Source organism: Apostichopus japonicus, chromosome 19, assembly GCF_037975245.1.
Source record: "Apostichopus japonicus isolate 1M-3 chromosome 19, ASM3797524v1, whole genome shotgun sequence".
NCBI classification, from domain to species: domain Eukaryota; kingdom Metazoa; phylum Echinodermata; class Holothuroidea; order Aspidochirotida; family Stichopodidae; genus Apostichopus; species Apostichopus japonicus.
In genome coordinates, this window is record NC_092579.1 from 32,294,889 (window position 1) to 32,317,934 (window position 23,046).

Here is a 23,046-nt window from a genome sequence, read left to right on the forward strand (position 1 = left end):
ACAAACCTCTTCACTCAGTGGTAAACAAATTTCCTACGCTGCTCCCGGGAGGCCTAAAGGTCTAAAATTGCCTCAATTGACCCAATTTTCTCACCATATGTACTTCCATTCATGCTCTTCAACATGCAAGCCACAAAAATCTAGATTATGATTGATAACAGGTCACAAAAGATGTTCTCCCGCTGCTTTTTGGCACTTTTCCTGAGATAGGAGAACAATCGAGCGGATTGATATAGACTCTAATAGGAGTATGCCACCCTAAATCAAAAACTTTTAAGTTTTTGCAATGTGCAGACGACACTGGCATACAAACACATATTTTGTATAAAACGTGTGTAGGCTAGGCTAAAAATGGTTTTGTATTGTTTTAAAGAAAATATCTTGCCTTGCTGTGCGGCCTAATGTAGCCAGCATAATGGAGATAGAGTTCGTTTTTTTTGGTTTGCCTACCAAAGTACAAAGACGAAAGATTTGGGAGACAAAATTTCAATTGCATGACGGTCTAGAGGCCTACCAAGCTGTGTGAGGTGGGGATAGGCATAGGGCCATACGCACTACTAGTACTACTACTCGGTACTAGGCTAGGCTTCAACAACTAGTATTACGACAGTAAGAGTAGATCGGCATGTTTTGGTCATAAAGTCCAGGATTTCCTGTTCAGTTCCATTTTAGGCTTGGCTTACTACTTATTTGAGATCAAAGCAAACAAGCTTAGGCCTGTGCCTTGCTTAGTCTAGGCCTACGACTGAGTTATAACAAGCCTAGCCTAGACCTAGTTATGCCAGTGCAACCCTGACTGTAGCTGGAGTTAGGCCTAATGGACCTATATGCTGTGTATCTCGATCATAGGAATTGAAGTTGAATATGGCCATAAGAAGTAGCCTACTACTACTATGGGCATAGCAATACATACTAGGTCTAATGCTATGCATGAAGGCCAAGACTGTCTATAGATAAACAGTCCTCCTCAAATTCACTCGAGCATTAAGAACTTGTTACTTGATAGCATAAACTACCCCCAATACTGCCACTAGGATTCATCCTTGAGCTCACCTAATTAATTCACCAGTCAACATGTATGGTTGTAAACATAATGGCCAGCACTACTTTCCTGTGCATGAAGACATGTTTGGCTTGCCCTATGAAAAAATACTCTGTGTGCTTAATTAATCATGAATTTGTGCAGAGGAGCATTAAGTATGCCTAGCATTACCAAATGGGGTAGATATTCAATATCCCCTTTTTTGGCCAATGACAGGGGAGTCAGGTGGTATTGCAATAAGTATATGGAAGATTGTAATGGCTTAGCCTAAGATACTCCTAGGGTAAGCACCTAGCATGCTATGCAACAACGTTTTGATTGAAGATTTGATAACAGACTTATCAGCCATACGGCTAGTTCTAAATTAGCTAGGCCTTACACAGTTACAGTTTCAGCCAAAAATTCCATTAGGCCAATACAATTTGGCCTACTGCCACTGGCTAGAGTTTAAAACAATAGGGTTAAGACTTAGACTAGGCTCATGCAGTACATCAGCAAAAATCGTTTACAACAAAAGTCGATGACTATTGCTACTGTAGGGTTTTGCAGGCCTGCCAACTCTCGCGGTTTACTGTACAACTCTCACTGCAAGTCTTCAAAATTTTACAAAAGTTTGTTATACCTTTGAGTTTGACATCAGCGTTTTGGAAATTGGGTCTGTTCATGTTTCACGGTTGCCAAAGGTAGCAAATTTTCAAATTACAGTACAGAACTTCTATTCTAAATAAAAAAAACATAATTAATATCTGCAATTATGAATTAGAATTGACCAGACCTTAAACTATTCCGGAAATTATATTCAAGATGGTAGAAAAGTGTGACAATCTATAAATTTTCCAAAAGTGGTTCTTTTCTTAATGGTGGTGCCACTCCATTACTGCTACATTTTGGGAATTCTGTCGTTAGTTCCTTTATTAACATAAAATTTACTATAATCAGACAAGTTTTCAATGATATTGATGATGTTATCAAAGAAAAATTAGAGTATCGTGAGAAAAATCACAATTTTTCCTGAATTACACTTTTCTCTTTAAAGAGCAAAATTGAAAGTAATTGAAACAAAATACCATAAAATCAAACCACAACATAAGCATATATATATTAACCAAAAGCTGACAGTTTTGGGTAATGTCCTCTCAGATTTTTTTGTCATGACTCTTGTTCCGAACATCACCTATCCAAATAGATCTTGTTTCAGACATCACCACCAATGCTTTACCTAATATAACCTAATACTTAGTAATAAAACATATATTGTTCATTTAAAGGCAATAATAATGAGTAAACAAACATGTTATTAATTGATAACCTTACTAAAAAAGATATATAAACTCTTAATAGGTTCCAAGTTCGAAACAAAGAAAAGTGATCAACAAGACATAAATTTATTAAACACAGGCCATGCTTGTTAATACTAAGCAATACATTTCAATGTGTAACACGCAGGCACACAAAATTCTTAGTAGTTGCATATTTGCACGCACTGTTCTGGCCTCGGTTAAGCATTAGGAGTTGAGACCGTTAACTTACTTAGCCCGATCTGATATTACAAGATGACTTCTCCTGAGCTGGATACCGATGAAGAGTACAGTATCATTGGAAAATATCGTTTGTCAGGACTGTGCCCTGAAAATTCAACATTAAATGTAAAAAGATCGATACGGAAAAGATCGAAGAGTTTAGACTAACGGGAGCAATAAACAGCCACCGAGCTTTGTGCTGAAAAGTGTGAGCAGTAATAGTTTTAAATCAAGAAAAGCCAAAATCATGCAATTTAAATCATTGAAATTAAAAAAGCTTCACTGTCCAGTATCAAAAGTATTTGCGAAATTTGATACAGCATTCTGTTCTGTACAAGAATGTTGTTGGTATGATTGTGTATGGTTCTGAATGCTATTTTCCTTTTTTTTTTAGGTGGGTGTGGATATGATTGGACCCCTTGCAGAGACCATCAATGGAAATAAGTACATCATAACCCTATGTGACTATTTTTCAAAATTGCCAGAGGCTGTTGCTGTAAGAGACGAAACAGCATAAACCGTTGCAAACTTTCTGTTTGAAACCATGGCCAGGTATATATCCATGTACTTTGTTTTTACTTTACATAACATACTTTTGAAGTTAGTTATGCAGACCTGCATTTGTTCTCAGTTTTACCTGTGACCCAGAAAGCGGCAAAATGGTTACAGAAATTTCTTGAAGTTGTTTTATAAGTTAATGTTAATAAAATGTTAGTGGGATAACGGTCAGTGCATCCAAGACCAGGTGTGATGTCAGTGCTTAACTTACTTGTTTTGAAATCAGTGCTAAAAGAATCTCCTGATTAAACCACGCAGCCACTCTGAAGATGCCAATAGTTTACTGCATTACTCTAACCAGTACTTTAACAACTTGTTTAATTTTCCATTTATTTAGATTTGTGTGCATGAAAATTTTCATCTCAGACCAGAGAGGAGAATTTGTTAATGCTCTGAACAAGTCCCTATTTGACATGACAGGGGTGAGCCACAGAGTATCCTTCAGCTACCACCCACAGACCAATGGGCTGGATGAAAGATTCAACCAAACTCTGCAAATGTCACTCATCAAAGTTGTCAATCAAAACCAAGATGACTGGGATGAAACACTGTCTTCCATTCTCATGGGGTACCGTACAGCAAAACATGGTTCAACAGGTCTTTCTCCTTTCGTTGTGATGTTTGGAAGGTTTGTAATAATTCAAACCTACCATTGCTGAATAGAGGTTTACATTTGTAAAGGTCATATACTGTACAGAGAAAAGCAATCAGGGACAAGAGAGTTTGGACAAATCCTGCATAGCTACACTGATCCTCTATAGGATAAAATCTCATTCGACACATCCCAGGTACAGGGAAAAACTGCTAAATAGAGGACCACCAATAACCCTATGTAAGTTACAACACCTAAACAAATAAACAGATTAACTCTGTATATGGTACACTCTTCAGCAAGTACAAAAGATGAACATTCATTAAACTATAAAAGCATGCCAATTAATTAAGATACATGCAATTAATGCCACTGACATTGGTTTTGTTTTTCATATACTATATATCATATTTTGGGCTGGTATGCAATTTGGACCTATAACAGCACAGAATATACTTTGGTTTTATATTTCTGCTGGTTTGAGTATGTGATGTGACTCAAATTTATGGTTCCAGGGTCTTAATAGCGAAAATAAAATATAAAAAAAATTAAATATTCTTCAGTCAACAAAGTGTTGGGAATAATTGATTGTTAATTTATCTTCATATATCCAGAGAGCCATTGTTACCAGTGGACATTGAAGACTCCATTGTCCAACCAGAATCTCTTGCTGCAGCGATGCACAGAGGGAGAGGGTTTTACAACTCATGTCACAGTCGCAGGACATAATCAAAGGTTTTGTGAAAGAAAATATTGGCAAAGCCCAAGAACGGCAAGAAAAAGAATTTTGACTAAAGGCAGCAATCAAAACAGGTTATTACATAATGCTATGTTGTGCATTGAAAACTGACTGTAGTTAAATGAATGGCAACATATACATTGTATTATGATGTTTATGTATATTTGCTGGATTTTGTTTTATTCAGACCTTCAAAGTTGGTTCTAGTGTTCTCGTCCAGAATGCAGGAAAGGATGCCCGAAGAGGAGGGAAGTTCGAAACTCTTGGCTTGAGCCGTATGGAGTCAAGGCTGTGAATGAGAAAGGGCTGTACACACATACTAACAGTTCCACAGGCCTTCCTTTGAAGAAGAAATAGGACCAAAATAGATTTTAGCTGACGTTCTCTTGTTAGCTCCAATCTGAAGAATGGTAGGTTGGTTTGAGGTGATCCTTGCAGCAATGACGTGCTAAGGAGGGTCGTTATTGCTTTTGGTGCAGATATCGTGCAACGAAATGAGTGGGCAGGGCTTAACATTAAAACCTGATCTGCAATTGCTCACCAACCATATGTGGTATGACTAAAGTTTATTGGGCTGAGCAGGTTGGTTACCCAATGCAATGTTTTCAGTGCTATTTTGATTTTGCTGCATATTGATGAGATGTGTGACAAAACAGGGCTCAGCTGAAATTTCCTTATAAACACAGAATCGGAAGAAATTTATTCCATTTGAGTTGATACTTAACATAATGATACCTCATAGCCTGCAGGAATAGTCCGTCTCGTTTTCTTGGCAGATATTTTCCATTTTCGCCCATGTTTGTTGCATCTCAATCATCATTGTTAGCTTTTTCTAATATTTGTAGAACCTTAATTACTATTAAGTGTGTGCAACCCCCCTTCCCTCCCCCCTCCCCCCACACACACAAACAAACGCATACACAAATTACTCATGTTACATCATGGAAACCATAATGCATTTTAACTTGGTTGATTTTTCATATATTGAACAAACTAATATTAAGAAAATGTCCCTTAACATATTGCTTAATTCAAAAGGGAATTGCGATATAGCATCATTACGGTAATGTTGCTTTACTATTCCAATGTTGTTGTTATAGGAGAAATGATATACTGCTTAAATCTTCATGGTGGTGGCAGCAACCCAATGAGATTCCTGGCTTGCAGCCGACAACATCAGGAACTTGGACAAAGTTGGTTGAGTTGATAATCTAACACACTCTCTAGACTGAGTTTGCAGGAAGAACAGCCATCAAATTACCATTTCCCCATAGAGTGGTGTAGCTGGGAACCACATTGCACTTTGCATGTGTGGTTGGAGTATTAATTTTATACAGGTTGTAAAACACTGCATGAAGTCACATTTATTCTTTCATCAACATTGATTCTATCATCACAGTAATCCTCATAGAGGCAGTTCCAGAATAGGGACTGATATTGACCATCTTAAATTTCTGTTAGTTTAAAAAAATATAAGGATACATTTTATACATACAGTATATTTGATAGACAGTATACATAATATATGTGTTCAAGATCTTGCCACAAAGGCCAGTGTCTGCAGCTCAGCATTATACAAGTATGGAAGTAGATGTTGTGTTACGTGGCCAATATCTCAGGACGTAACAGATACAGGGATATTGTGACGCTGGCCAGTTTCTTAGGACATAATCATCACACTTCATTAACTTTGCTATATGGTGCCATGTTTTACAGATAAAAACGTTGTAATTAAGCAATGTGTAAGTATACTCGAGTTTTCAAATTTGCTTGCAACTATATTGAATCAATAATTTCCATGCATGAGATATTTTCAACATATATCACCCCAAAATGGTAATATTTGCAGTGGTTGGGATAACTTGATAACTTGTTGGTACATGACTGAAAATTATTACAGTACCAGCTATACTTGTAAGACTGTACCCATGCTATTGGTATAGATCTGCATTTATTGGTTCTTAGCAAATAACCATCCAACATATGAAAATCAATTTAATACTGTATAGCTTCTCAAATTGATTCAGTTGAAATCTGAATTTTATTGTCAGCAACAATTAACAATATGCCATCTAATTGCAATGAATGAACTCAAGAAAGCATTTATTTGCAAGGAATAATTTGTCCTCTAAAATCCAAATTGCTATTCAAAATGTAAAGAGAATTTTTTTTTTTTCCAACTTGACAGTTGCTAGAAGTACCACATACAGGTTTTAAACTGCTCTAACAAGTTCAAAGGAAAAGTTCAGTCATAGAGGTCATCTAATTTTCATCTTTTTTTAATTGATTCCCCTAACTAATTTTAATTAAACGTTAACTCAATTAACGATTTAATTAATTGACTGATCACTCACTCAATCAATAATTACAGTGAGACAATTCATTAAAAATGATTCAATTGAAATAACTGGTTGACAACTTGTCAGAATATATCAGCTTTATCAACTATTCATACAACTCATTTTAAACCATTTGACCAATATGTACAGGGAAGTTGAAAGAACAGAGAAAGTTCAGAAAACAAGTCATGACTTTGGAATGAATTTTTCCCAATTCAGCCAACTTAAAGGACATCATATTTCTTAATTTGTCCAGTTTGCAATTTTGTCTTAAAAGCATGTAGTGGTCCTTCAAATTCAAATTAAAGGTAAGTAACCTAAGACAACCCATGCAGCTTTAGAAATAATTCATTAAGGCAGGGATTGCAAGCTATGGAGGTGCAAGACTTCATGTGACTTGATCCTCCCCACCTGGAAATGTTGAAAAATGAAAGACTTTTACTGTGCCAGGACCATATCCTTGACAAAACCTTATGCCTGGAGAAGTAAAGGGAAAAACCCAACCTATATCAGCACAATTGCAAGGAGCATTTTGTGATGTTCCAACCCCATCCCAAGGATTGGCACTTATTGCAGAATATCATAATTTTCACTTCAACAATGAAGGGTTTTAAGTTTTATTATCCCCCAAATATACTAGATTTTCCAACATGGGCACTCTTCTTTGTCAAGTTCATGATACCTCTACTCCTTTCTCCCAGTAGCATATTCCAACAAATGGTTATTAAGATATGATGTGTTTATCATTTTACTTGATGAGAGTAACTTTTCAGCTACAGAAGCTAGTGACAGACTTCCAAGAAAGTGCTTTGAATCATCAAGCAATCATTAACAAAAAATAGATAAAAATGAAGGTTGCAACCCAAATCTTTTCCACTTATATTGATGAGCCACCCATGTCAGATGTAGATTTCCTACAAATCTAAATTTTCCTTCTTTTTTTTTAGCTTCTTTGCAGCATCATTCGACACTATAATGGACATAGCTCTGAATTAATGGAAGTAATCAAAGCTCTCTTCCGCGCAATTTCAACCTGAACTTCATGGGCCTCCTGTCTCGCAAGGTTGAAACAGATTCTTCCAGAGTTTGATTCAACTGCACAGGAGGATGCATTAGAATTTCTTGGTGCAGTTTACACATCATCATGCACTTCCTGTAACCAAAGCCAGTGCAAACTTTTAGATGAGTAAGAGATATAGATCGTTCTGTGAAAAGCATCAAAGCAACACAAACAAAAATAAGTGAACTTTTCAATATATTATTTAAAATTATGCCATGTTGGCCCAAAATATGCAAATATTCAAATATGGTCACCTTTGGTCAAAATTCTATAAACTGTTTTTATTACCACTTTTGATGAAATTTACCTCACGGGGACATTCAGTCATCTTGTGTGTTCATTAAGAATGTCTGAGAACAATTTGGACTAAGGGCCTCCATGAAAGTAACTTGTTGAAAACTTCTAGCAATTATAGCATCCTATAATTTGGGGCATATACAGACTACCTTTAACATTGAAACTGATTGGGAATTTGCTTAGGTTTGCAGGGAATTAGTCATTTTTGAAAGAGGTATTATGGCACCAGTTAGATCTGACTGATAAACTTGCATCAATACAATGAGGATGCACATTTTGTAAGGCTGGGTTTAGATGATAGTCTGTATCTGATTGATAAGTTTGTTGCTCTTAATAATAATTCTGATAATTTTAAGTAAAAGCTGAATGAAAGTTTTCATTTATACCTGATAATCCAGAGGGTAAAGGAACAAATGGGAATTGCAATAGAAATGCAACATTGTTGTAATGAGTAACTTATTTTTTCCTTTCCAGGTACTTCTTACATACAACAAATGAGATGAAGTGGACTTCCTGCAATGAGACTTGGCACTGTCGGGCAAACTCCTATCCAGTAATTCCGATATATCCTAGTAACAAGGGCTATATGTCATGCTTGAGTATGCAGGGGCACCTTGAGGTGTGTCTAGATTGCAAAGATCTTGAAGGCTTTTGTGAGTCCTGGTGAGTTCCTGCAAACTCCCTGTTTTTGTCATATTGTTTTCATTCCATGCTGTTTTGTGTTATGTAAAATTGTTTCAATATGTAACACAATGCATTTTTGTGAAGTAGCAGTATGTGTGTTTATGAGTGTAATGCTAACAGCCTGTCATTACAATAACTCAATAAACTGACAAATGAACAGGAGTCAAATTCTGAAACTATTAGTGATGTAAGTTAATGGCCAGAATTCATACGTTGAAAATTTTCAGGTTTAGAGTCCAGCTTGAGTTGTAATGATCCCATTGAGCAGTTCTAAATACTGTATACAGGCATCTTTTCATATTGACTGTAGATCTCTGGTGTTATGTCTTTCTCAATTTATTTATTTAAAGTGTTGTGGAAAGAGTTAATTTCACATAGGGTGACATGTATATGTGAAATTAATTAACTAGTTAATTGTATTCTTTGCTATATGTACTTTGCAAAGGGATTATTATAAATAGTGCACATACTGGAGAACAATGGTCCAGTGTGACGAAATTACACTAAATCACCATCGTCGCCCTAAGTGGTGAGTTTATGCTATGTCGTCCTAAGTGTTGTGAAAAGAGATGAATTCGCCTAGGGCGACAAAGGTGTCGCCTTAGGTGCTTTATGTGCAATTCACTATTTTTTAATTAAATACCTTGGTATTTGTATTAGGCAGAGGGATTATTATAAATAGCACACCATCCGTCCGGTTCTCCTTCAATACTTCTCTCCAGAAAGGACACAATTTTGGGTCAATGGTTCAAGAACGGGATTGATAAAGTATACCGTTTGTATTAGAAACCATTACTTCATCTAGCTAAGGATGTGAAGAATTATTAGTCTCCAGTAGTTCTTGATTCAGTGGTCCATATTCAATTCATGTGGAGTTTTCAGGAACTATTACCAGTTATGCAACGAGTCAGGGCTAGAGTCACTAAATTTCAGAGTAATAAAGTAACTCAAACACAAGTTCATGGACAGTCTTCCCATAGATCTAGATTATGCAGTCCAAGATTCAACTCAAACGTAGGTTTCATAAAAGTGATATCTTGATTAAGTATCTTGATAGTCACTGACTTTTCCATGTTTGCTAATAGTGGTTGTACCAGATGTCATTGTCTTAAACCCCACAAGTCACAAAGTAGTATTAATATTCGGCATACCTTTTTTTCTAATAGGGTTGTGAATGAGTGGAATGGCTCGCCTGAGAAAGTTGTACTTGCAAGTACTGTAGTGTGAATGGGTTTAAGAATGCTTTGGACAAGCACTTTAAGCATTGTAATCGGGTCTGATCGTTTGTGTCATCAGTTTTCTTCCCTCTCCTATAGGGTCTTTGATGGGGACTTGAGTGTCCCTCCTGATCCTTTTTCTTTACTAAACTAATCTAAACTAATAAGGTCAAGCATAAAGTATGTGTGCTTAGGCCTACGCAATTGCAGAAGCCAATCTCCTTAACCTTTTTGAACTAGCACTTTTAAGGTTAACTTAACCTTTTAGAAGGTAAGCTTAACTTTTTCTTTGCAAATGTAACACGAACACTGTTGAGCAAGAGTCGTGCCAGCAATGCCACTGCATGAGGGAAATTCACAGTGACAGAGTAAATAATTGCTTTCGCACCCACGGATGAACACATGTTAGGTATATTACTATCACTAATCTGGGGAAATTGCATTTAAGAATATAAATATGTTTATCAGCTAGTCAACAGTTATTTAAGGTATCATTTAATTCTTTTCATTTACTCCATTAGTGATCTTCCCTTTTCCAACAGCTTTACTGGAAAGACTCTTGCTCAGCCGCATTACACAAACACCTTACGAACAGAATACTGCAGATAGCTGATCGTTAACTATGTTAGGAATCCACATGCAGTTCTGGTTATGAAAATAGTAAGAGACAAGATCTGTTTTTCAATCTATGTTTATGGTGAACTACGATTAAGAATAATGAGTTGTAATTTTAATAAATGAGCCCTTCAGTACTGATAACCAGGATTTTAGTTATCTATTTTTTCTTTCTTTACAGTACAGAAATGCAGGGTTGCACTACACCATTTCCAACAGAGGAAGTATGGCAGAAAACAGGTGGAATTTTACATATAAATGCCGAAAATGTGCTGGACAGAGAGGTTCAATAAACTTTTGGAACATTGACACCTCATTCACTTACATGAGGAAACCTTTTCTCATAGATGTTGAATAAACAGTTGTAAGAAGATTAACATGTAGAATTGGTTCTGAAACTAAATCAGTATTTATGAACTCCTCACATCTATGATCTCACCATAAAAGATCAGAAACAAGTTTTTGAGTTTGAAGAGTTAGCAACTTAAAATTAGGAAAAAGTTTCATATTCAAGAAGAAATCAAATTTCAACTTTATGATAAAGAATGGGATGATTGCATGGGTAGGTGTGAAAAACCTCTCAGCTACCTCAAAGGGGAAAAGTGAAAGTAATACCCATCACCTCAGAGCTTATACCATCACAGACTTACACTCACTAAGTAGTACATGTAGCTTATTTGATAGTGAAGTTGTTCATCTGGTGAGTAGCCTTCTCTGTGCAGTGTACCTAGTAGAGCAAAAGTGACAGTCAGAAGTTTAAAAGCATATATTACTACTCAATGTGGTGTAAGAATCAGCTGAACTGAGCCCCAAGCTGCATTCAGAATAAGCTTAGGCCTATATACATTTAGAAATATGTAACTGGAAAGCTCACACCTTTGCAATTTCAGATTGGATGGCATGGGCTGATGACATAAATGAAAAGTTGGCAAAACATACGTTAGCCCCAGCAAGTTACACAAAGGGATGCAGAATGTGGACGGTGCCTACACCATCAGTAAGCCAGGGGCACCAGCATATGGCATTATTTTCACAATGCTAACAGCAGAGTCCACATTCTGACATATATGCTCTTCAAAGTATTGTGCAAAGTAAAGAAATCTTAAGGACCAAACCATTTGACATCTCCTACATATGCCACAACAGCCTACATGTGGAGAGAGATGTCACATCTCTCAACAGTATCTTGCAGTGCAACACAGCAGAAAGCCTTGAAAGTTTGATGGCACTTGCCAAGTTTATGGTCATCAGCTTGATTGCCTACTTCCCTGAATGAGTGATACTGTTTTAACTCATAACAGTGAGTGTGGATAGACTCAGTTTACAAATTACTGGCATCACTGATAAATATTGTCATCTTTATCATCAGTGTAGTTTTTCATCCTAGAGTAACTGGTCATGAATCAGTTGATCTTTCTTATAGATACTGGACTGGTTTATGTTTATAGTTCTACCATGTAGCTTGTACTTTCTCTCTCTGAGTTGTGCTCTCCTCCTTCTGTATATTCTAGCTGCCTCTCTTACGTAATTCATCACATTGCTGTTTTCTTTGCATCTATTTCAGAGTCTGGATACATGGACTATTTGACCTCACCTTTAATACTGCACCTTCCATCTTCCTGGCTATGGACTCTCCAGGCACATTATATGTTATGTGTATGGAACTGTAGTCCCTGTACTGACCATTGCATGAAAATGTGGTACTATGTTTTGGATTGGTCACAGTGAAAGCCTAATTGACGGTATCTACATTTGAGTGGAATTAAGTCTCAAAACGAGTGGACCATAATGTTTGCTGCAGGTGGGTGTCTCAGATATTTTGTTTAGCTTCCTGCTGTCAGTGTGCGATATTAGCAGAGAACCCTTTGTAGCATTTGGCATACATGGAAATGTGTACTTCCTGGCCTCTTGCATACAAATGAATGCTTTGGGCAATGTGAATGATTTCCACTGTAGTACTTTGCAAGGCAGTCTAAACATGTTGATAAAGTGCTTTTGATATTTAAGATATAAGGATCTTTATTGACCATAAAAATTGACATTCATAAATACATCGAAACACATAAAAATCTGATTCTTAAAACGAAAAATTAAGACTACTAAGTCCATGTTCTGACACATATATTTGGCCTATTTCCTACATAATTCATTGGCAAGATTGAGAATAGCCCTTTGCAAGAAAGAACGCCTGTATCTCTCGGTTCAGCATCTCATGACAATTAGTCTGCCCGTTTGATTGCTGTAATCTACCCGATGCCCCAGAGGATGTTGGGATGACATGATTGACTTCATATTACTCTGTGATACTCTGACAAGCAATTCATCTACTGAACTGAGGTAATGTGACCGACAAACTTTCCTTGCTTTAGAAACTAGTCTATTTAACTTGGTCATGTCTCTAGCAGTAGTATTTTCACCCCACGCTGCTAAACAGAATGTAATGGTGGTCTTGATTGCCGATTTTAATATAGAATAGAGAAATGAGAGTTGGTCTAGTCTGAATAAATTAAGCTTCTGTAATAGGAACATACGCTAATTAGTTTTTGCTAGAGTACGTTTTACATGTTCATCCCACTCCAATTTATCAGTGATGGTTTCTCCCAGGTATTTATAAGATTGTCAAGTGCTTCTTAGTCACAGTTTTTGCAGGAACATAGAGGAGAATACTGCTTTAATATAGTCAGTGCTCTGCGGAGTGACTTGAGTAGGTGAACTTGATCTAACAGGTTAAGTTCACTTTCAGAATGAGTAGTTACAGCCATTGTACTACTGAACCCTTTACATGCCTTGCCATCAGCATCAGTTGTGAGACACTTGACCATTAGTGGATTCTTAGCTGTAAGTAATTTGGATTCACAAATCTTTCCACCATTTTGTTCATGATCTCCGAAATAGGGCATCTTTGCTGAACAGCTCTCATTGCCTGGACATTGTACCTTGTGATCCCTTCTTCTTTTCATTTCACCCATTAAGCACAACTTGTTACTGTGATGGTAATCAATAACAAATGTATCCATGGTGACATTCGCAACTATTACATCTCTGCATTGGCTTGTTGGAGCAAATGGAGTCTTACTTCTTGCATTATACTCATAGGGTTGTGATATGATCATATTCTGCCTGAATTGGAAAGTCTTTGGAGAGGCCACGCAGTTGCAGTGTCTTCTTAATTATACCCCTCTTTTGTGCCATATTATTTTTCATTAATTTCTTTCATTACCTGTAGGTACAAACTGGTTGTAGTGCACTGACAGCAGGACTGGGAAGGGACATGCTGTTGAGCAATCTACGAGCTGCACTTAAACTGCCCACTACTCAGAGGCAGCGGGGGTACCCATTCCTGGGAAAGGCAGCCATATACCTGGAGCTCATCCTGTAGTAAGTAATGTTGATATGCACATGCTATTGTGTCTGGGCTGGGTAAAATATAATTCCTTATGCTAGGTTGCCAAGGTCAGCTCTGTGCATCGTTGTCTTTGTAGAGAATTTCAGAGTGTTTGGTAGACCAAACCAACTGTGAATAGGAAATAACGGCTTTCAAACAGCATGTGCTTGTATTTGATTAGATGTGCGTGTGCTTGAAGCTATGGGGTTGGAATGGGATTTATTGTGATTGGTGATTACCTAGTATGTGAACATACAGCATTCGATATTATTTATAATTCCTTTTGAAACAGGAGTACTGGAGCATGAAGTTGATGGACAAATTAAGGAATGAGAGGAACACATGCAAGCAGAAAAGAGGAGAAGAAACATTGGGGGCACCTGTTCCACTGAAATTAACCAAGTAGATGACCCAGCTAGCAAACATAGGCATAAAATGTAAGTTCAGGTATAACTTTTGAGAATGAAGCTCATCTTGAGGAGAATAGACATTAAATAATTAACATACTAGGCTAAAATTGCATTATGCAGTCCTTTTCACAAATTTGATTTGATTTGATTTATTTGTTTTATCACGTGAATATATACAATGTGATAGGAAGTCCTCTAAAAAATCTTCAGATCGCTTAACAAAGTAGAGGACTCCCTGTTAAGAAAAGGAAAAAGTGAACTAAATATATAAGAAAAAATGAACATGTTCAATTAATAAGACGCAATAATTTTTTGAATAAAGTTTCTTCTGAATGATTTTGCAGAAGGTTTATTTGTAATATTGCCTGATAGAGAATTCCAAGTTTTGATTGTACGTGCCCTCAGTGATAACATCCCCATTGTAGAATTATACCTGTTATAATGTGCATTGCCTGAAGATCTGGTATTGTAATGATGAATATCACTGTTACATATTAAGTAGTCATTAAAAGCATTTGGTAACAGTTCATTCCAGGCCTTATAAGCAAATGTAGCAAGGTTAACTCTAATAATGTCATCAGCTTTTAACAACTTAGAACGCTTAAAAAGAGGATTTGTGTGGTCCCTCTGGTTTGGCATGTGTTATATGGCGGACTGCTTTCTTCTGTGTAATACAAATGGGATTCAGATTGGTATATCTAGTACCAGACCATATGTTACAACAATACGTAATATGTGGCTGGACTAATGTCTGATAGAGAATCTTTAATATGTGTGTGGCAGATAATGCTTAAGCTTAGCTAAAACACTGGTGTTTTTTGCAACTTTTTTACAGACAGTTGTAATGTGGTCACACCATTTAAGTTCATGATCTATATATACGCCTAAAAATCTAGTACTATTGACTTGTTGTAGTCTTTTACCACCCATAGTAATATCAGCATTCCATGTAAAATTTTTATAAGTATTAAAAACTATATAGTTTGTTTTATCAATATTCAATGATAATTTGTTGTCAGCGAACCAGTCGCTGAACTTGTCTAATTCAGTTGATACTTAAATATGAAATAAAGTTCTCGATTGTGATACGAAGAAAATATTTGTGTCGTCAGCAAACAAAACAACTTTAACTTTATCAGAAACATTGGTAATGTCATTAACATATAGGATAAAAAGCAATGGACCAAATATAGAGCCTTGTGGCACACCACATTGAATTCTCTCCGGTTGGGAATGAGCATTTTTGTAGGATGTATATTGGTAGCGGTTTGCTAAGTAACTGTCGATCCATTTTAGGGGGGTTCCTCTTATGCCGTAACAGTGTAATTTATTAAGCAGAATTGTGTGGTCTATTGTGTCAAAGGCCTTTGAGAGGTCCAGGAAAACCCTGACACAGGTACTATTCTTGTCAAGATTACTATACAAATTGTCAATGGCATCAGCTAGTGCTAGCTCAGTGGAGTGTTCAGGACGGAATCCATACTGTTTCTGGCATAAAATGTTATATTTTGAAATAAAGTTAAAAATACGATTATACAGAAGCCTTTCAACTATTTTGGAAAAACATGATAATAGTGATATAGGTTGATAATTTTCAAAGTTTTCTGAATCCCCTTTCTTAAAGACAAGGATGACCTTGGCAATTTTTAGCATATCAGGGAAAATACCGGTACTGAACGACAAATTGCAAATATGGGTTAATGGTTTGGTAATAAATAAGATAACTTGTCTTACAATGCCAGGCTTAAAATCATCGTATCCAGCTGCTTTATCAGGTTTCATGCAAGAGGTTGCTGTTTTTAACAACTCCTCCTCACTGACAGGATGAGAAAACATGGAATGAGTGTTAACATCAATGTTAACAGATTCCTGTGATTTACGTTTGTGGTTGATTTTACTTGCCAGTGATGGCCCCAGATTGACGAAAAAGTCATTAAATTTTATTAGCAATATCATGGTCGGTGTTAATCTCCTTGTCACCATCCTTGAAAGAAGAGGGATACGATGATTGTTTACGACCTTTATGGAGTAATTGGTTAATGGTATCCCATGTGCCTTTTGGGTTACTCCTCGCATTATAAAATTTATTGTTGAAATATAATTTTCTAGAAAATTTGATAACATGATTGAGCTTATTACGATATTGAGAATAAATAGTTTTATTTACACCAGACGGGTTCTTAATATGTCTTTTAAATAGCTTATCGTTTCTTTTGATAGAAACTAGAATACCTGCAGTAATCCACGGGTGTCTCTTTCGACGTTTCTTAGATTTGGTGACACATTGCTCAGGAAAGCATTGATTATATATGGCATTGAAATTGTTATAAAACATAGAATAGGCAATGTGTGCATCAGTTTGGGATGAAACATTTTCCCAAGAAGCATCTCGGATTGTTGAGAAGAAATTCTGTACATTTGTCTTGCAGTAGTTCCTTACATACATAGGGCCCCTTTGTCTACTTTTGTGTATGGCAGTTTGGAGAAATATTGGATAATGGTCACTGAGATCTCTTACAAAGATACCAGTTATTAGTTTGCAGTCATCATTGGTTATAACATTATCTAAAACAGTTGCAGAAGTGCAACCCACACAGGTAGGTTTGGTAATAGTAGGAAAAAATCCACTGGCATATAGTAAGTTTAAAAAGTCAGCAGATTTAATATTGTCAGCAAGATCAATATTATAATCACCCATAATGTACGCACTATGTCGTTCATTGGAGAGTTGGGTTAAAATTTTGTTTACGTGTGTCAGAAAAATATGCAGTGAACTTTTTGGAGGCCTATAAATTACGCCTATGGTATAATTTTTCATTGCTGATGTTATGTCAACCTCTATGAACATTGACAGAATCATTGAAAATGCTTATATCGTTTCTGAGTTTGAAATTTAGATCTTTGTTGAAAAATGAACAAACACCACCACCTCTCCTTTCGGGACGATGTCTTTCAACAAGCGTATAGTTATTGATATGGATTAAGGGGGATATATCTGCAGTAAGCCAGGTTTCGGTAAATCCAATGACAGAGAAATCCTTCAATAGAGACGTAAATGTAGTTATGTCGTCTAAGTTTTTGTTAAGGCTTCGACTATTATGGTGGAATAAAGACAATATGTGTTCGCGAGACATCTTGTTGTATGAATCAATATCGTAGTAATTGCATGCGATAGCTTCCTCCCCTGTTTCAAGGTATTTTGCAGCTTGCATCGCTATAAATAAATAAATGTACCGTATAACATGAACGCCATCATCTTTGCATAGGTTCGGCCGAAGAATCCTTTGTTCTGACATTTCTCGCTCTGCTGAGATTAGGAATAAATGATTTCTTCTTTAGTCTGATAGTTTGAAAGCCGTCTTCGTCTAGGGATATTTGCCTTTTGTGGGGTTGGATGTTTCCCCCTTGTGTGCTTGCCCCCTCCATCTGCTGAGATCCAGTCTCCGGTTGTGTTCTCCGTTGTTCTACTACTTTTTGTGTTGGCAATGTCGTCTTTTGTTCAGTTCGCTGTTGTTGGTGGGTTTTCTTTAACTCCTGGTTAGGATTACTCGGGTGTCTGGATTTCGCATTATTGTTCTTCTTTGCTGTTGAATCCGTGTTTTGTTCGGATTTCTGTGCCCTGACCTCGTGAATAGCGTGATCGTCCTGTTCAACCGACCCAGTGACTTATCCCTCAGACTGATATTGTGTTTCGTTTTCATGTGTATCTAGGGTCGAGCCAGTGTCTGTGTTGTCATGGCGATACTCTTCAAACGTTCTTGGCATTTAAAGCATCTGACCTTTGGGCAATTAGCTTCCCGGTGCCCTTGGACATCGCAAACTTAACATTTGTAGTTAAGACAGTTTCTCCTGATGTGATCGCTTTCCAAACACAAATTGCATACTTTAGTTTGACCATTGTGCGTTAAGTTCATATTAATCCCGTTAATTCTAATTGCGTAAGGCAAGCTCTTGTGTTCTTCAGGTAGTTTTAACTGTACATATCGTATTCCGTTCCCGATATTTGGGAATCTGGGGAAGGTCTTTCCTTTCCATTCGCCTCTTATTTTACACCCATACTCACAAAGTTTTCCTGTTAGATCTTCGCCCTGTATGAATGAAGGTACTCCGAAAACACTAACAGTTAGGAACGTTCTGTTGACACCAGTAGAAACTGATTCCCATTCATGAGGAGTCCACTGTCCAAAATACAGTAAGATCAGCTTGTTCCTTTGCTTTTAATGTGATAATCCAGCATCCTAAAGATTTCACACAACTTGCAATTCCATCTCTACCAACATCATTCATGATAGCATACAAAATCTCAGTATCTTTATATGAACTGTCGGCAACTCTGATGCTACACTCCTTTAATTTCTCCACTGTCGCAGAATCCATACTAACAATCTTGTAGGCTAACGAACGTCGCAGGACGTCGTTGCCGAGATCTCCAGCAGAAAAAGTATTCCAAAATTGGAACAAAATAACATTTTCTGCTAAATGTTGTCTCAATTAGTGTCTCCAATAATACAATTTGCAAGATGTAGTGAAAACCACACTCTATTTAACCTCGGAGATCATTAGAGAGTAGAATATATAAGAGCTCCTCAAGGAACAGTGTCAACAGGTTGACGGTTGGTTATCCAATAACGGTTGGTTATCCAATTTTTTGATTTAATGAAGTCAGACCAACTTAAAATTGATCTCAAGGATTGGGCTTTTTGATAGGTCTATTTATATGTAGAGATATGCACTAGTTAATTGCAATTTCAGCCCTCCAAACTAGTGTAGGGATATGCACTAGTTAATTGCAATTTCAGCACTCCAAACTAGTTATAGGGATATGCAATAGTTTATTTGCAATTTCAGCGCTCCAAACTAGTGTAGGGATATGCACTAGTTTATTTGCAATTTCAGCCCTCCAAACTAGTGTAGGGATATGCATTAATTTATTTGCAATGTGACCCTTCAAACTGGTGTAGGGATATGCACTAGTTTATTTGCAATTTCAGCCTTCAAAACTCCAGGAAGTTGCGGGTAAGGAACCTGAAAAAGTTTGTGGTCAGGACCATTGACAATGTAGTTTATACACGAAACCTAAGATTTATGTATATATCCCAAAAAATTTGTTATTTTTAATTAACTTTCCCTGCGTCAGTTTATCATCAAAAGCTCTATGAGGTAATAACATGTTTCATTTGTAACTTTTCTAAGATTTTGACTGATATGATGCTTTTTTTGTAGTTTGACGTGAAGTTAGGTGTTGCAGAAAATGTACGTTTGCAGTGTATGCTGAGGGCAGCTATGGAGACCAGGTACAATCAGGTAAGTTTGTTCCTCACTTTTTAAAGATCTTAGGTCCAAGCATGTATTATATTATGTGATATGCCTGCTACTACTGTACTAGATCCAATAATTATTTCAGTATGTGACAGAAGACGTTACAAGTATTCATATTTGCTTGCATTTCATTTTTATGTTGTAGGTGATTTCTGTTGGTAGACAGCATAAGGCTAGATAGGTTGTACATATTCTGCAGTATTTGCCAGTACGCCCTCAGTTTTATCACAAGTTTTTGTAGTATAAGATGGCCGTGTCCATGTGTATGATAAAGGTAACTGTTGTGTTCATATTGTTGTTGGCGTTGGTACATAATAGTATTCCATGGCATTGGGATTAGTTGGTCATATGCACACTTAGAGTTGTAATAAATAAGCTGTATTGATTCCCTTTAGCTATCATCTATTGACAAAGCAAATATTTTTTTAGATAGTTATGGATTTTGGACAAATTTAAGATTTTATATCTTATTTTTTTTTATCATATGTCGGTTATAGCCATGATTTTTAGAATAGAAGGTTAATTTTTGACATGAGAAGCATTGTGGGTTGCATGGCATAAGCATTTAAAAGAGCCTTCTACTCCTTAATATTAAAGAAGCCATTCACTCTTTAATATTTTCTGAGCATTAAAGGAGTGTTCCAACATTTAAAAGCTAGTTTATGATTTTATCAAGCATTGTTTATTACACATTTGTTTTCCTTTTCCTCCTATTTTTTGATGTAGAGCTTGCTAGTGGGGAACAAAATACCAGCGCTTAAAGAGAAAAACTGAGTTCTGCCTTCCCTTGCCATACTATATCTCCCCCCCCCCCCCCTTTGGATGTCGCAACCAGACTCCTCTAACCACCCAATCCTTTACATATAAACAATGTCCAATCAATTGCCAGGTAGTGTTTATAGAGTTATAGAACAACAGTGTTTGTTTCAATTATCTAGGAGACTTCTCTGCATATGCTGGTCTTCTCTACTGCTTTCAAATGCTAGCTAATGGCTAACTTGATCAATTGTCTTTCTTGATATAGTTTTGCCTTCTTTTGTGTAATCTAATTAATTAAGTCACTCACTGTTTTATTTAAAGGCAAAAATGAACTAAGGGATTTTTTTTGGATCAACAGATAACTTCTGGAGATGAGTGGAATAACCCCAATGTTGGATGCTTCTCGGCCAAAAGATGTTTTTCTCATCAACTTCAAAGCAGTTGCTACATATTGATAGATAGTGTTCAAAGTTAAAAGTCTGCGAAAGCAATAGTAATAATAAATCCACACCAGGTACTAAATGCATTTAACATGTGCACACTTCGGCAGCCGCTGCTGTGAGTATCCACCTTTATAATTACTTTCATGATTCTTAGAGCAGGTTCCTTTTTTCTTTACTTGGATTTTGATCATTTTCTTTAACATCTTTAGCTTGACTTGTCACATTTCGATTTGTTTTGATTAATACCCAGTTGGCTTTATAAATTTGCTGACCACAAAAAAAAAAAAAACTACCTTAAAAGCAATGATGTCATAGATTATGGAGGATTTTTAAATGTTCTTTGAATATTCAATATGTTTGCCTAGCATTACCCTTCCTGCAAGTTGTTGACCAAAGCAAATCTTTAAAAGCAAAGATGTCATAGAATATGGAGGATTTTGAATTTTTTGCTTTGAATCTTGACAGGTCTCAACTATGAAGTGTGGCCTTTTGTCGATGAGTCAAGAAGCCTTGATTTGTGGTGAGATCTCTACACTATGACTTCACGGGGATCATGGTCGAGGAGGAACAGGAGGATCAAATCATCAAAAACAAGATCCTATTCTTGCATAACCATGGTATCGTCTGCTGTGGTGGGTCCATAGAGGAGGCGTACTTCCTATCCCTCAACTGTGTAGCAGCATGCGAGATACAGGTAAAGAATTAGCTGGACTTGGTCCAACGTGGTCGGATTGCTTGTAAAACTTAGCAGTGTGAGGCCAAATGTTCTCTGGTTATATTACAGTTTGTTCATTCTCCTCCATTTCAGAATATTTTCGAGACCTGTGAAATTTACAGAGTTTTCCTTTTTTAAGCTGTTTTCTAAAGAGCCGGGAATGGGGTAAGGGGGTTGAGGGATGAAAATGGACAAGATTAGTCAACTCCAAACACAAAGTAAATGGTATGGATTGAGTTAATCTTTGTTATGACCCTCTCCTCTGAGAAAAGTTATCTGAAATTTTCAAACTGTTTCCAAACAATATAATCAATTTGGAATTTTTATTGTCTTGGGAATGATTGTATCTCCTAGCCTACACGGAACTTGATTTTGCCATTAGCGTAGTCTACTTCTGTATCAATATGTAGTCATTACACTCTTCTAACTCTCTCCACCTCTGAAGATTCTGCTTCTGTACAAACTTTTGTTTGCTTTTCTCCGAGTCAAACTAGGCTCTGAGTAACAGCAGAAAGTCACCTGCAATAGCAAAGCCTGCTCCATGAAACGAAAAGAACAGCGGTTGAAGAAGTATGTTTGACTGGAATAATTGCTAGTCTTGATGCGACTTGCCGACTCCAAATCGGATTTATGGATTTAGATGAAGGCATAGTAGGGAGATGTTTGCTTTCTAACATGTATGGGCACTAATAATGTTGACATTCATCGATAAAATTCCCATAATATTCCTTTTGATGTCTGACCCCAAGGGCAAGGTTACCCACCTGGGAGATGTGTTTCATTATTGACCTTGGAATCCAGGGTCTTTTGGCTACTGTAAATCCTTAGAAAAGCTACCAGTTGAAACTGTGGGAAAAATCTCACTTAGAGATCTTTTATGAAAGTCATAATTGAGTTTTCTATTTGTTTGTCTTGAAGGTTCAGCAACACACTTTACTAGTGGGTTGGGATTACAAGTGGTGGGGGAAGTGGGGGGTGTTGATGGGCAGGAATGGGAGTACTTGGTCCTCTCTTCTCCCTGCAGCATCAAGAGCTGGTTGTCTGGGTTTTGTCAACCTACAATTTTATCAATCGGTGTGTGTGTGGTTTTTTTTGTCGAGTCTGGGTAACAAATAATGGTCGTTACAAAGCGGATTATCTGCTTTCTAATAAAGCCACCCTTACCTTACACAAATATATTCGATAAGTATTCAAAAAGTATTCAAAGATTTCCTCAGTATTCAGAAAATTTACCATATAACACACAGTACAAAATAAGTATTCCAATACTAATATGAATAACTATAAGCCTTCCTCAGAGCCAAAATATGTAAATGAGTGAAGTATTCGAATACCTGTTAGGTATTCAAATA

The 23,046-nt window shown here is 36.7% G+C and overlaps 1 protein-coding gene across 15 annotated transcripts in view; it reads left to right on the forward strand.

The window, feature by feature from the left end:
- Positions 1-262: 262 nt before the first annotated feature.
- LOC139959805 (gamma-adducin-like) overlaps positions 263-23,046 on the forward strand; it is a 52,295-nt gene continuing 29,511 nt past the window's right edge. For 6 of the 15 annotated variants that reach the window (XM_071957674.1, XM_071957675.1, XM_071957677.1 and 3 more), the window contains exons 1-15: positions 263-527; positions 2,957-3,114; positions 3,458-3,748; positions 4,327-4,525; positions 4,639-4,861; positions 7,738-7,976; positions 8,622-8,810; positions 10,591-10,708; positions 10,845-11,027; positions 12,228-12,464; positions 12,821-13,000; positions 13,890-14,041; positions 14,341-14,485; positions 19,682-19,762; positions 20,895-21,673. In XM_071957674.1, coding sequence (XP_071813775.1) covers positions 21,661-21,673 — 13 coding nt within the window. In that variant the 5' untranslated portion in view covers positions 263-527; positions 2,957-3,114; positions 3,458-3,748; ... (10 more) ...; positions 19,682-19,762; positions 20,895-21,660. Of the gene's footprint in view, positions 528-588; positions 610-2,956; positions 3,115-3,457; positions 3,749-4,326; positions 4,526-4,638; positions 4,862-5,551; positions 5,645-5,679; positions 6,194-7,737; positions 7,977-8,621; positions 8,811-10,590; positions 10,709-10,844; positions 11,028-12,227; positions 12,465-12,820; positions 13,001-13,889; positions 14,042-14,340; positions 14,486-19,681; positions 19,763-20,894; positions 21,674-23,046 lie in introns of those variants that run through there. The other 9 variants (XM_071957668.1, XM_071957680.1, XM_071957665.1 and 6 more) reach the window with 8 other exon arrangements.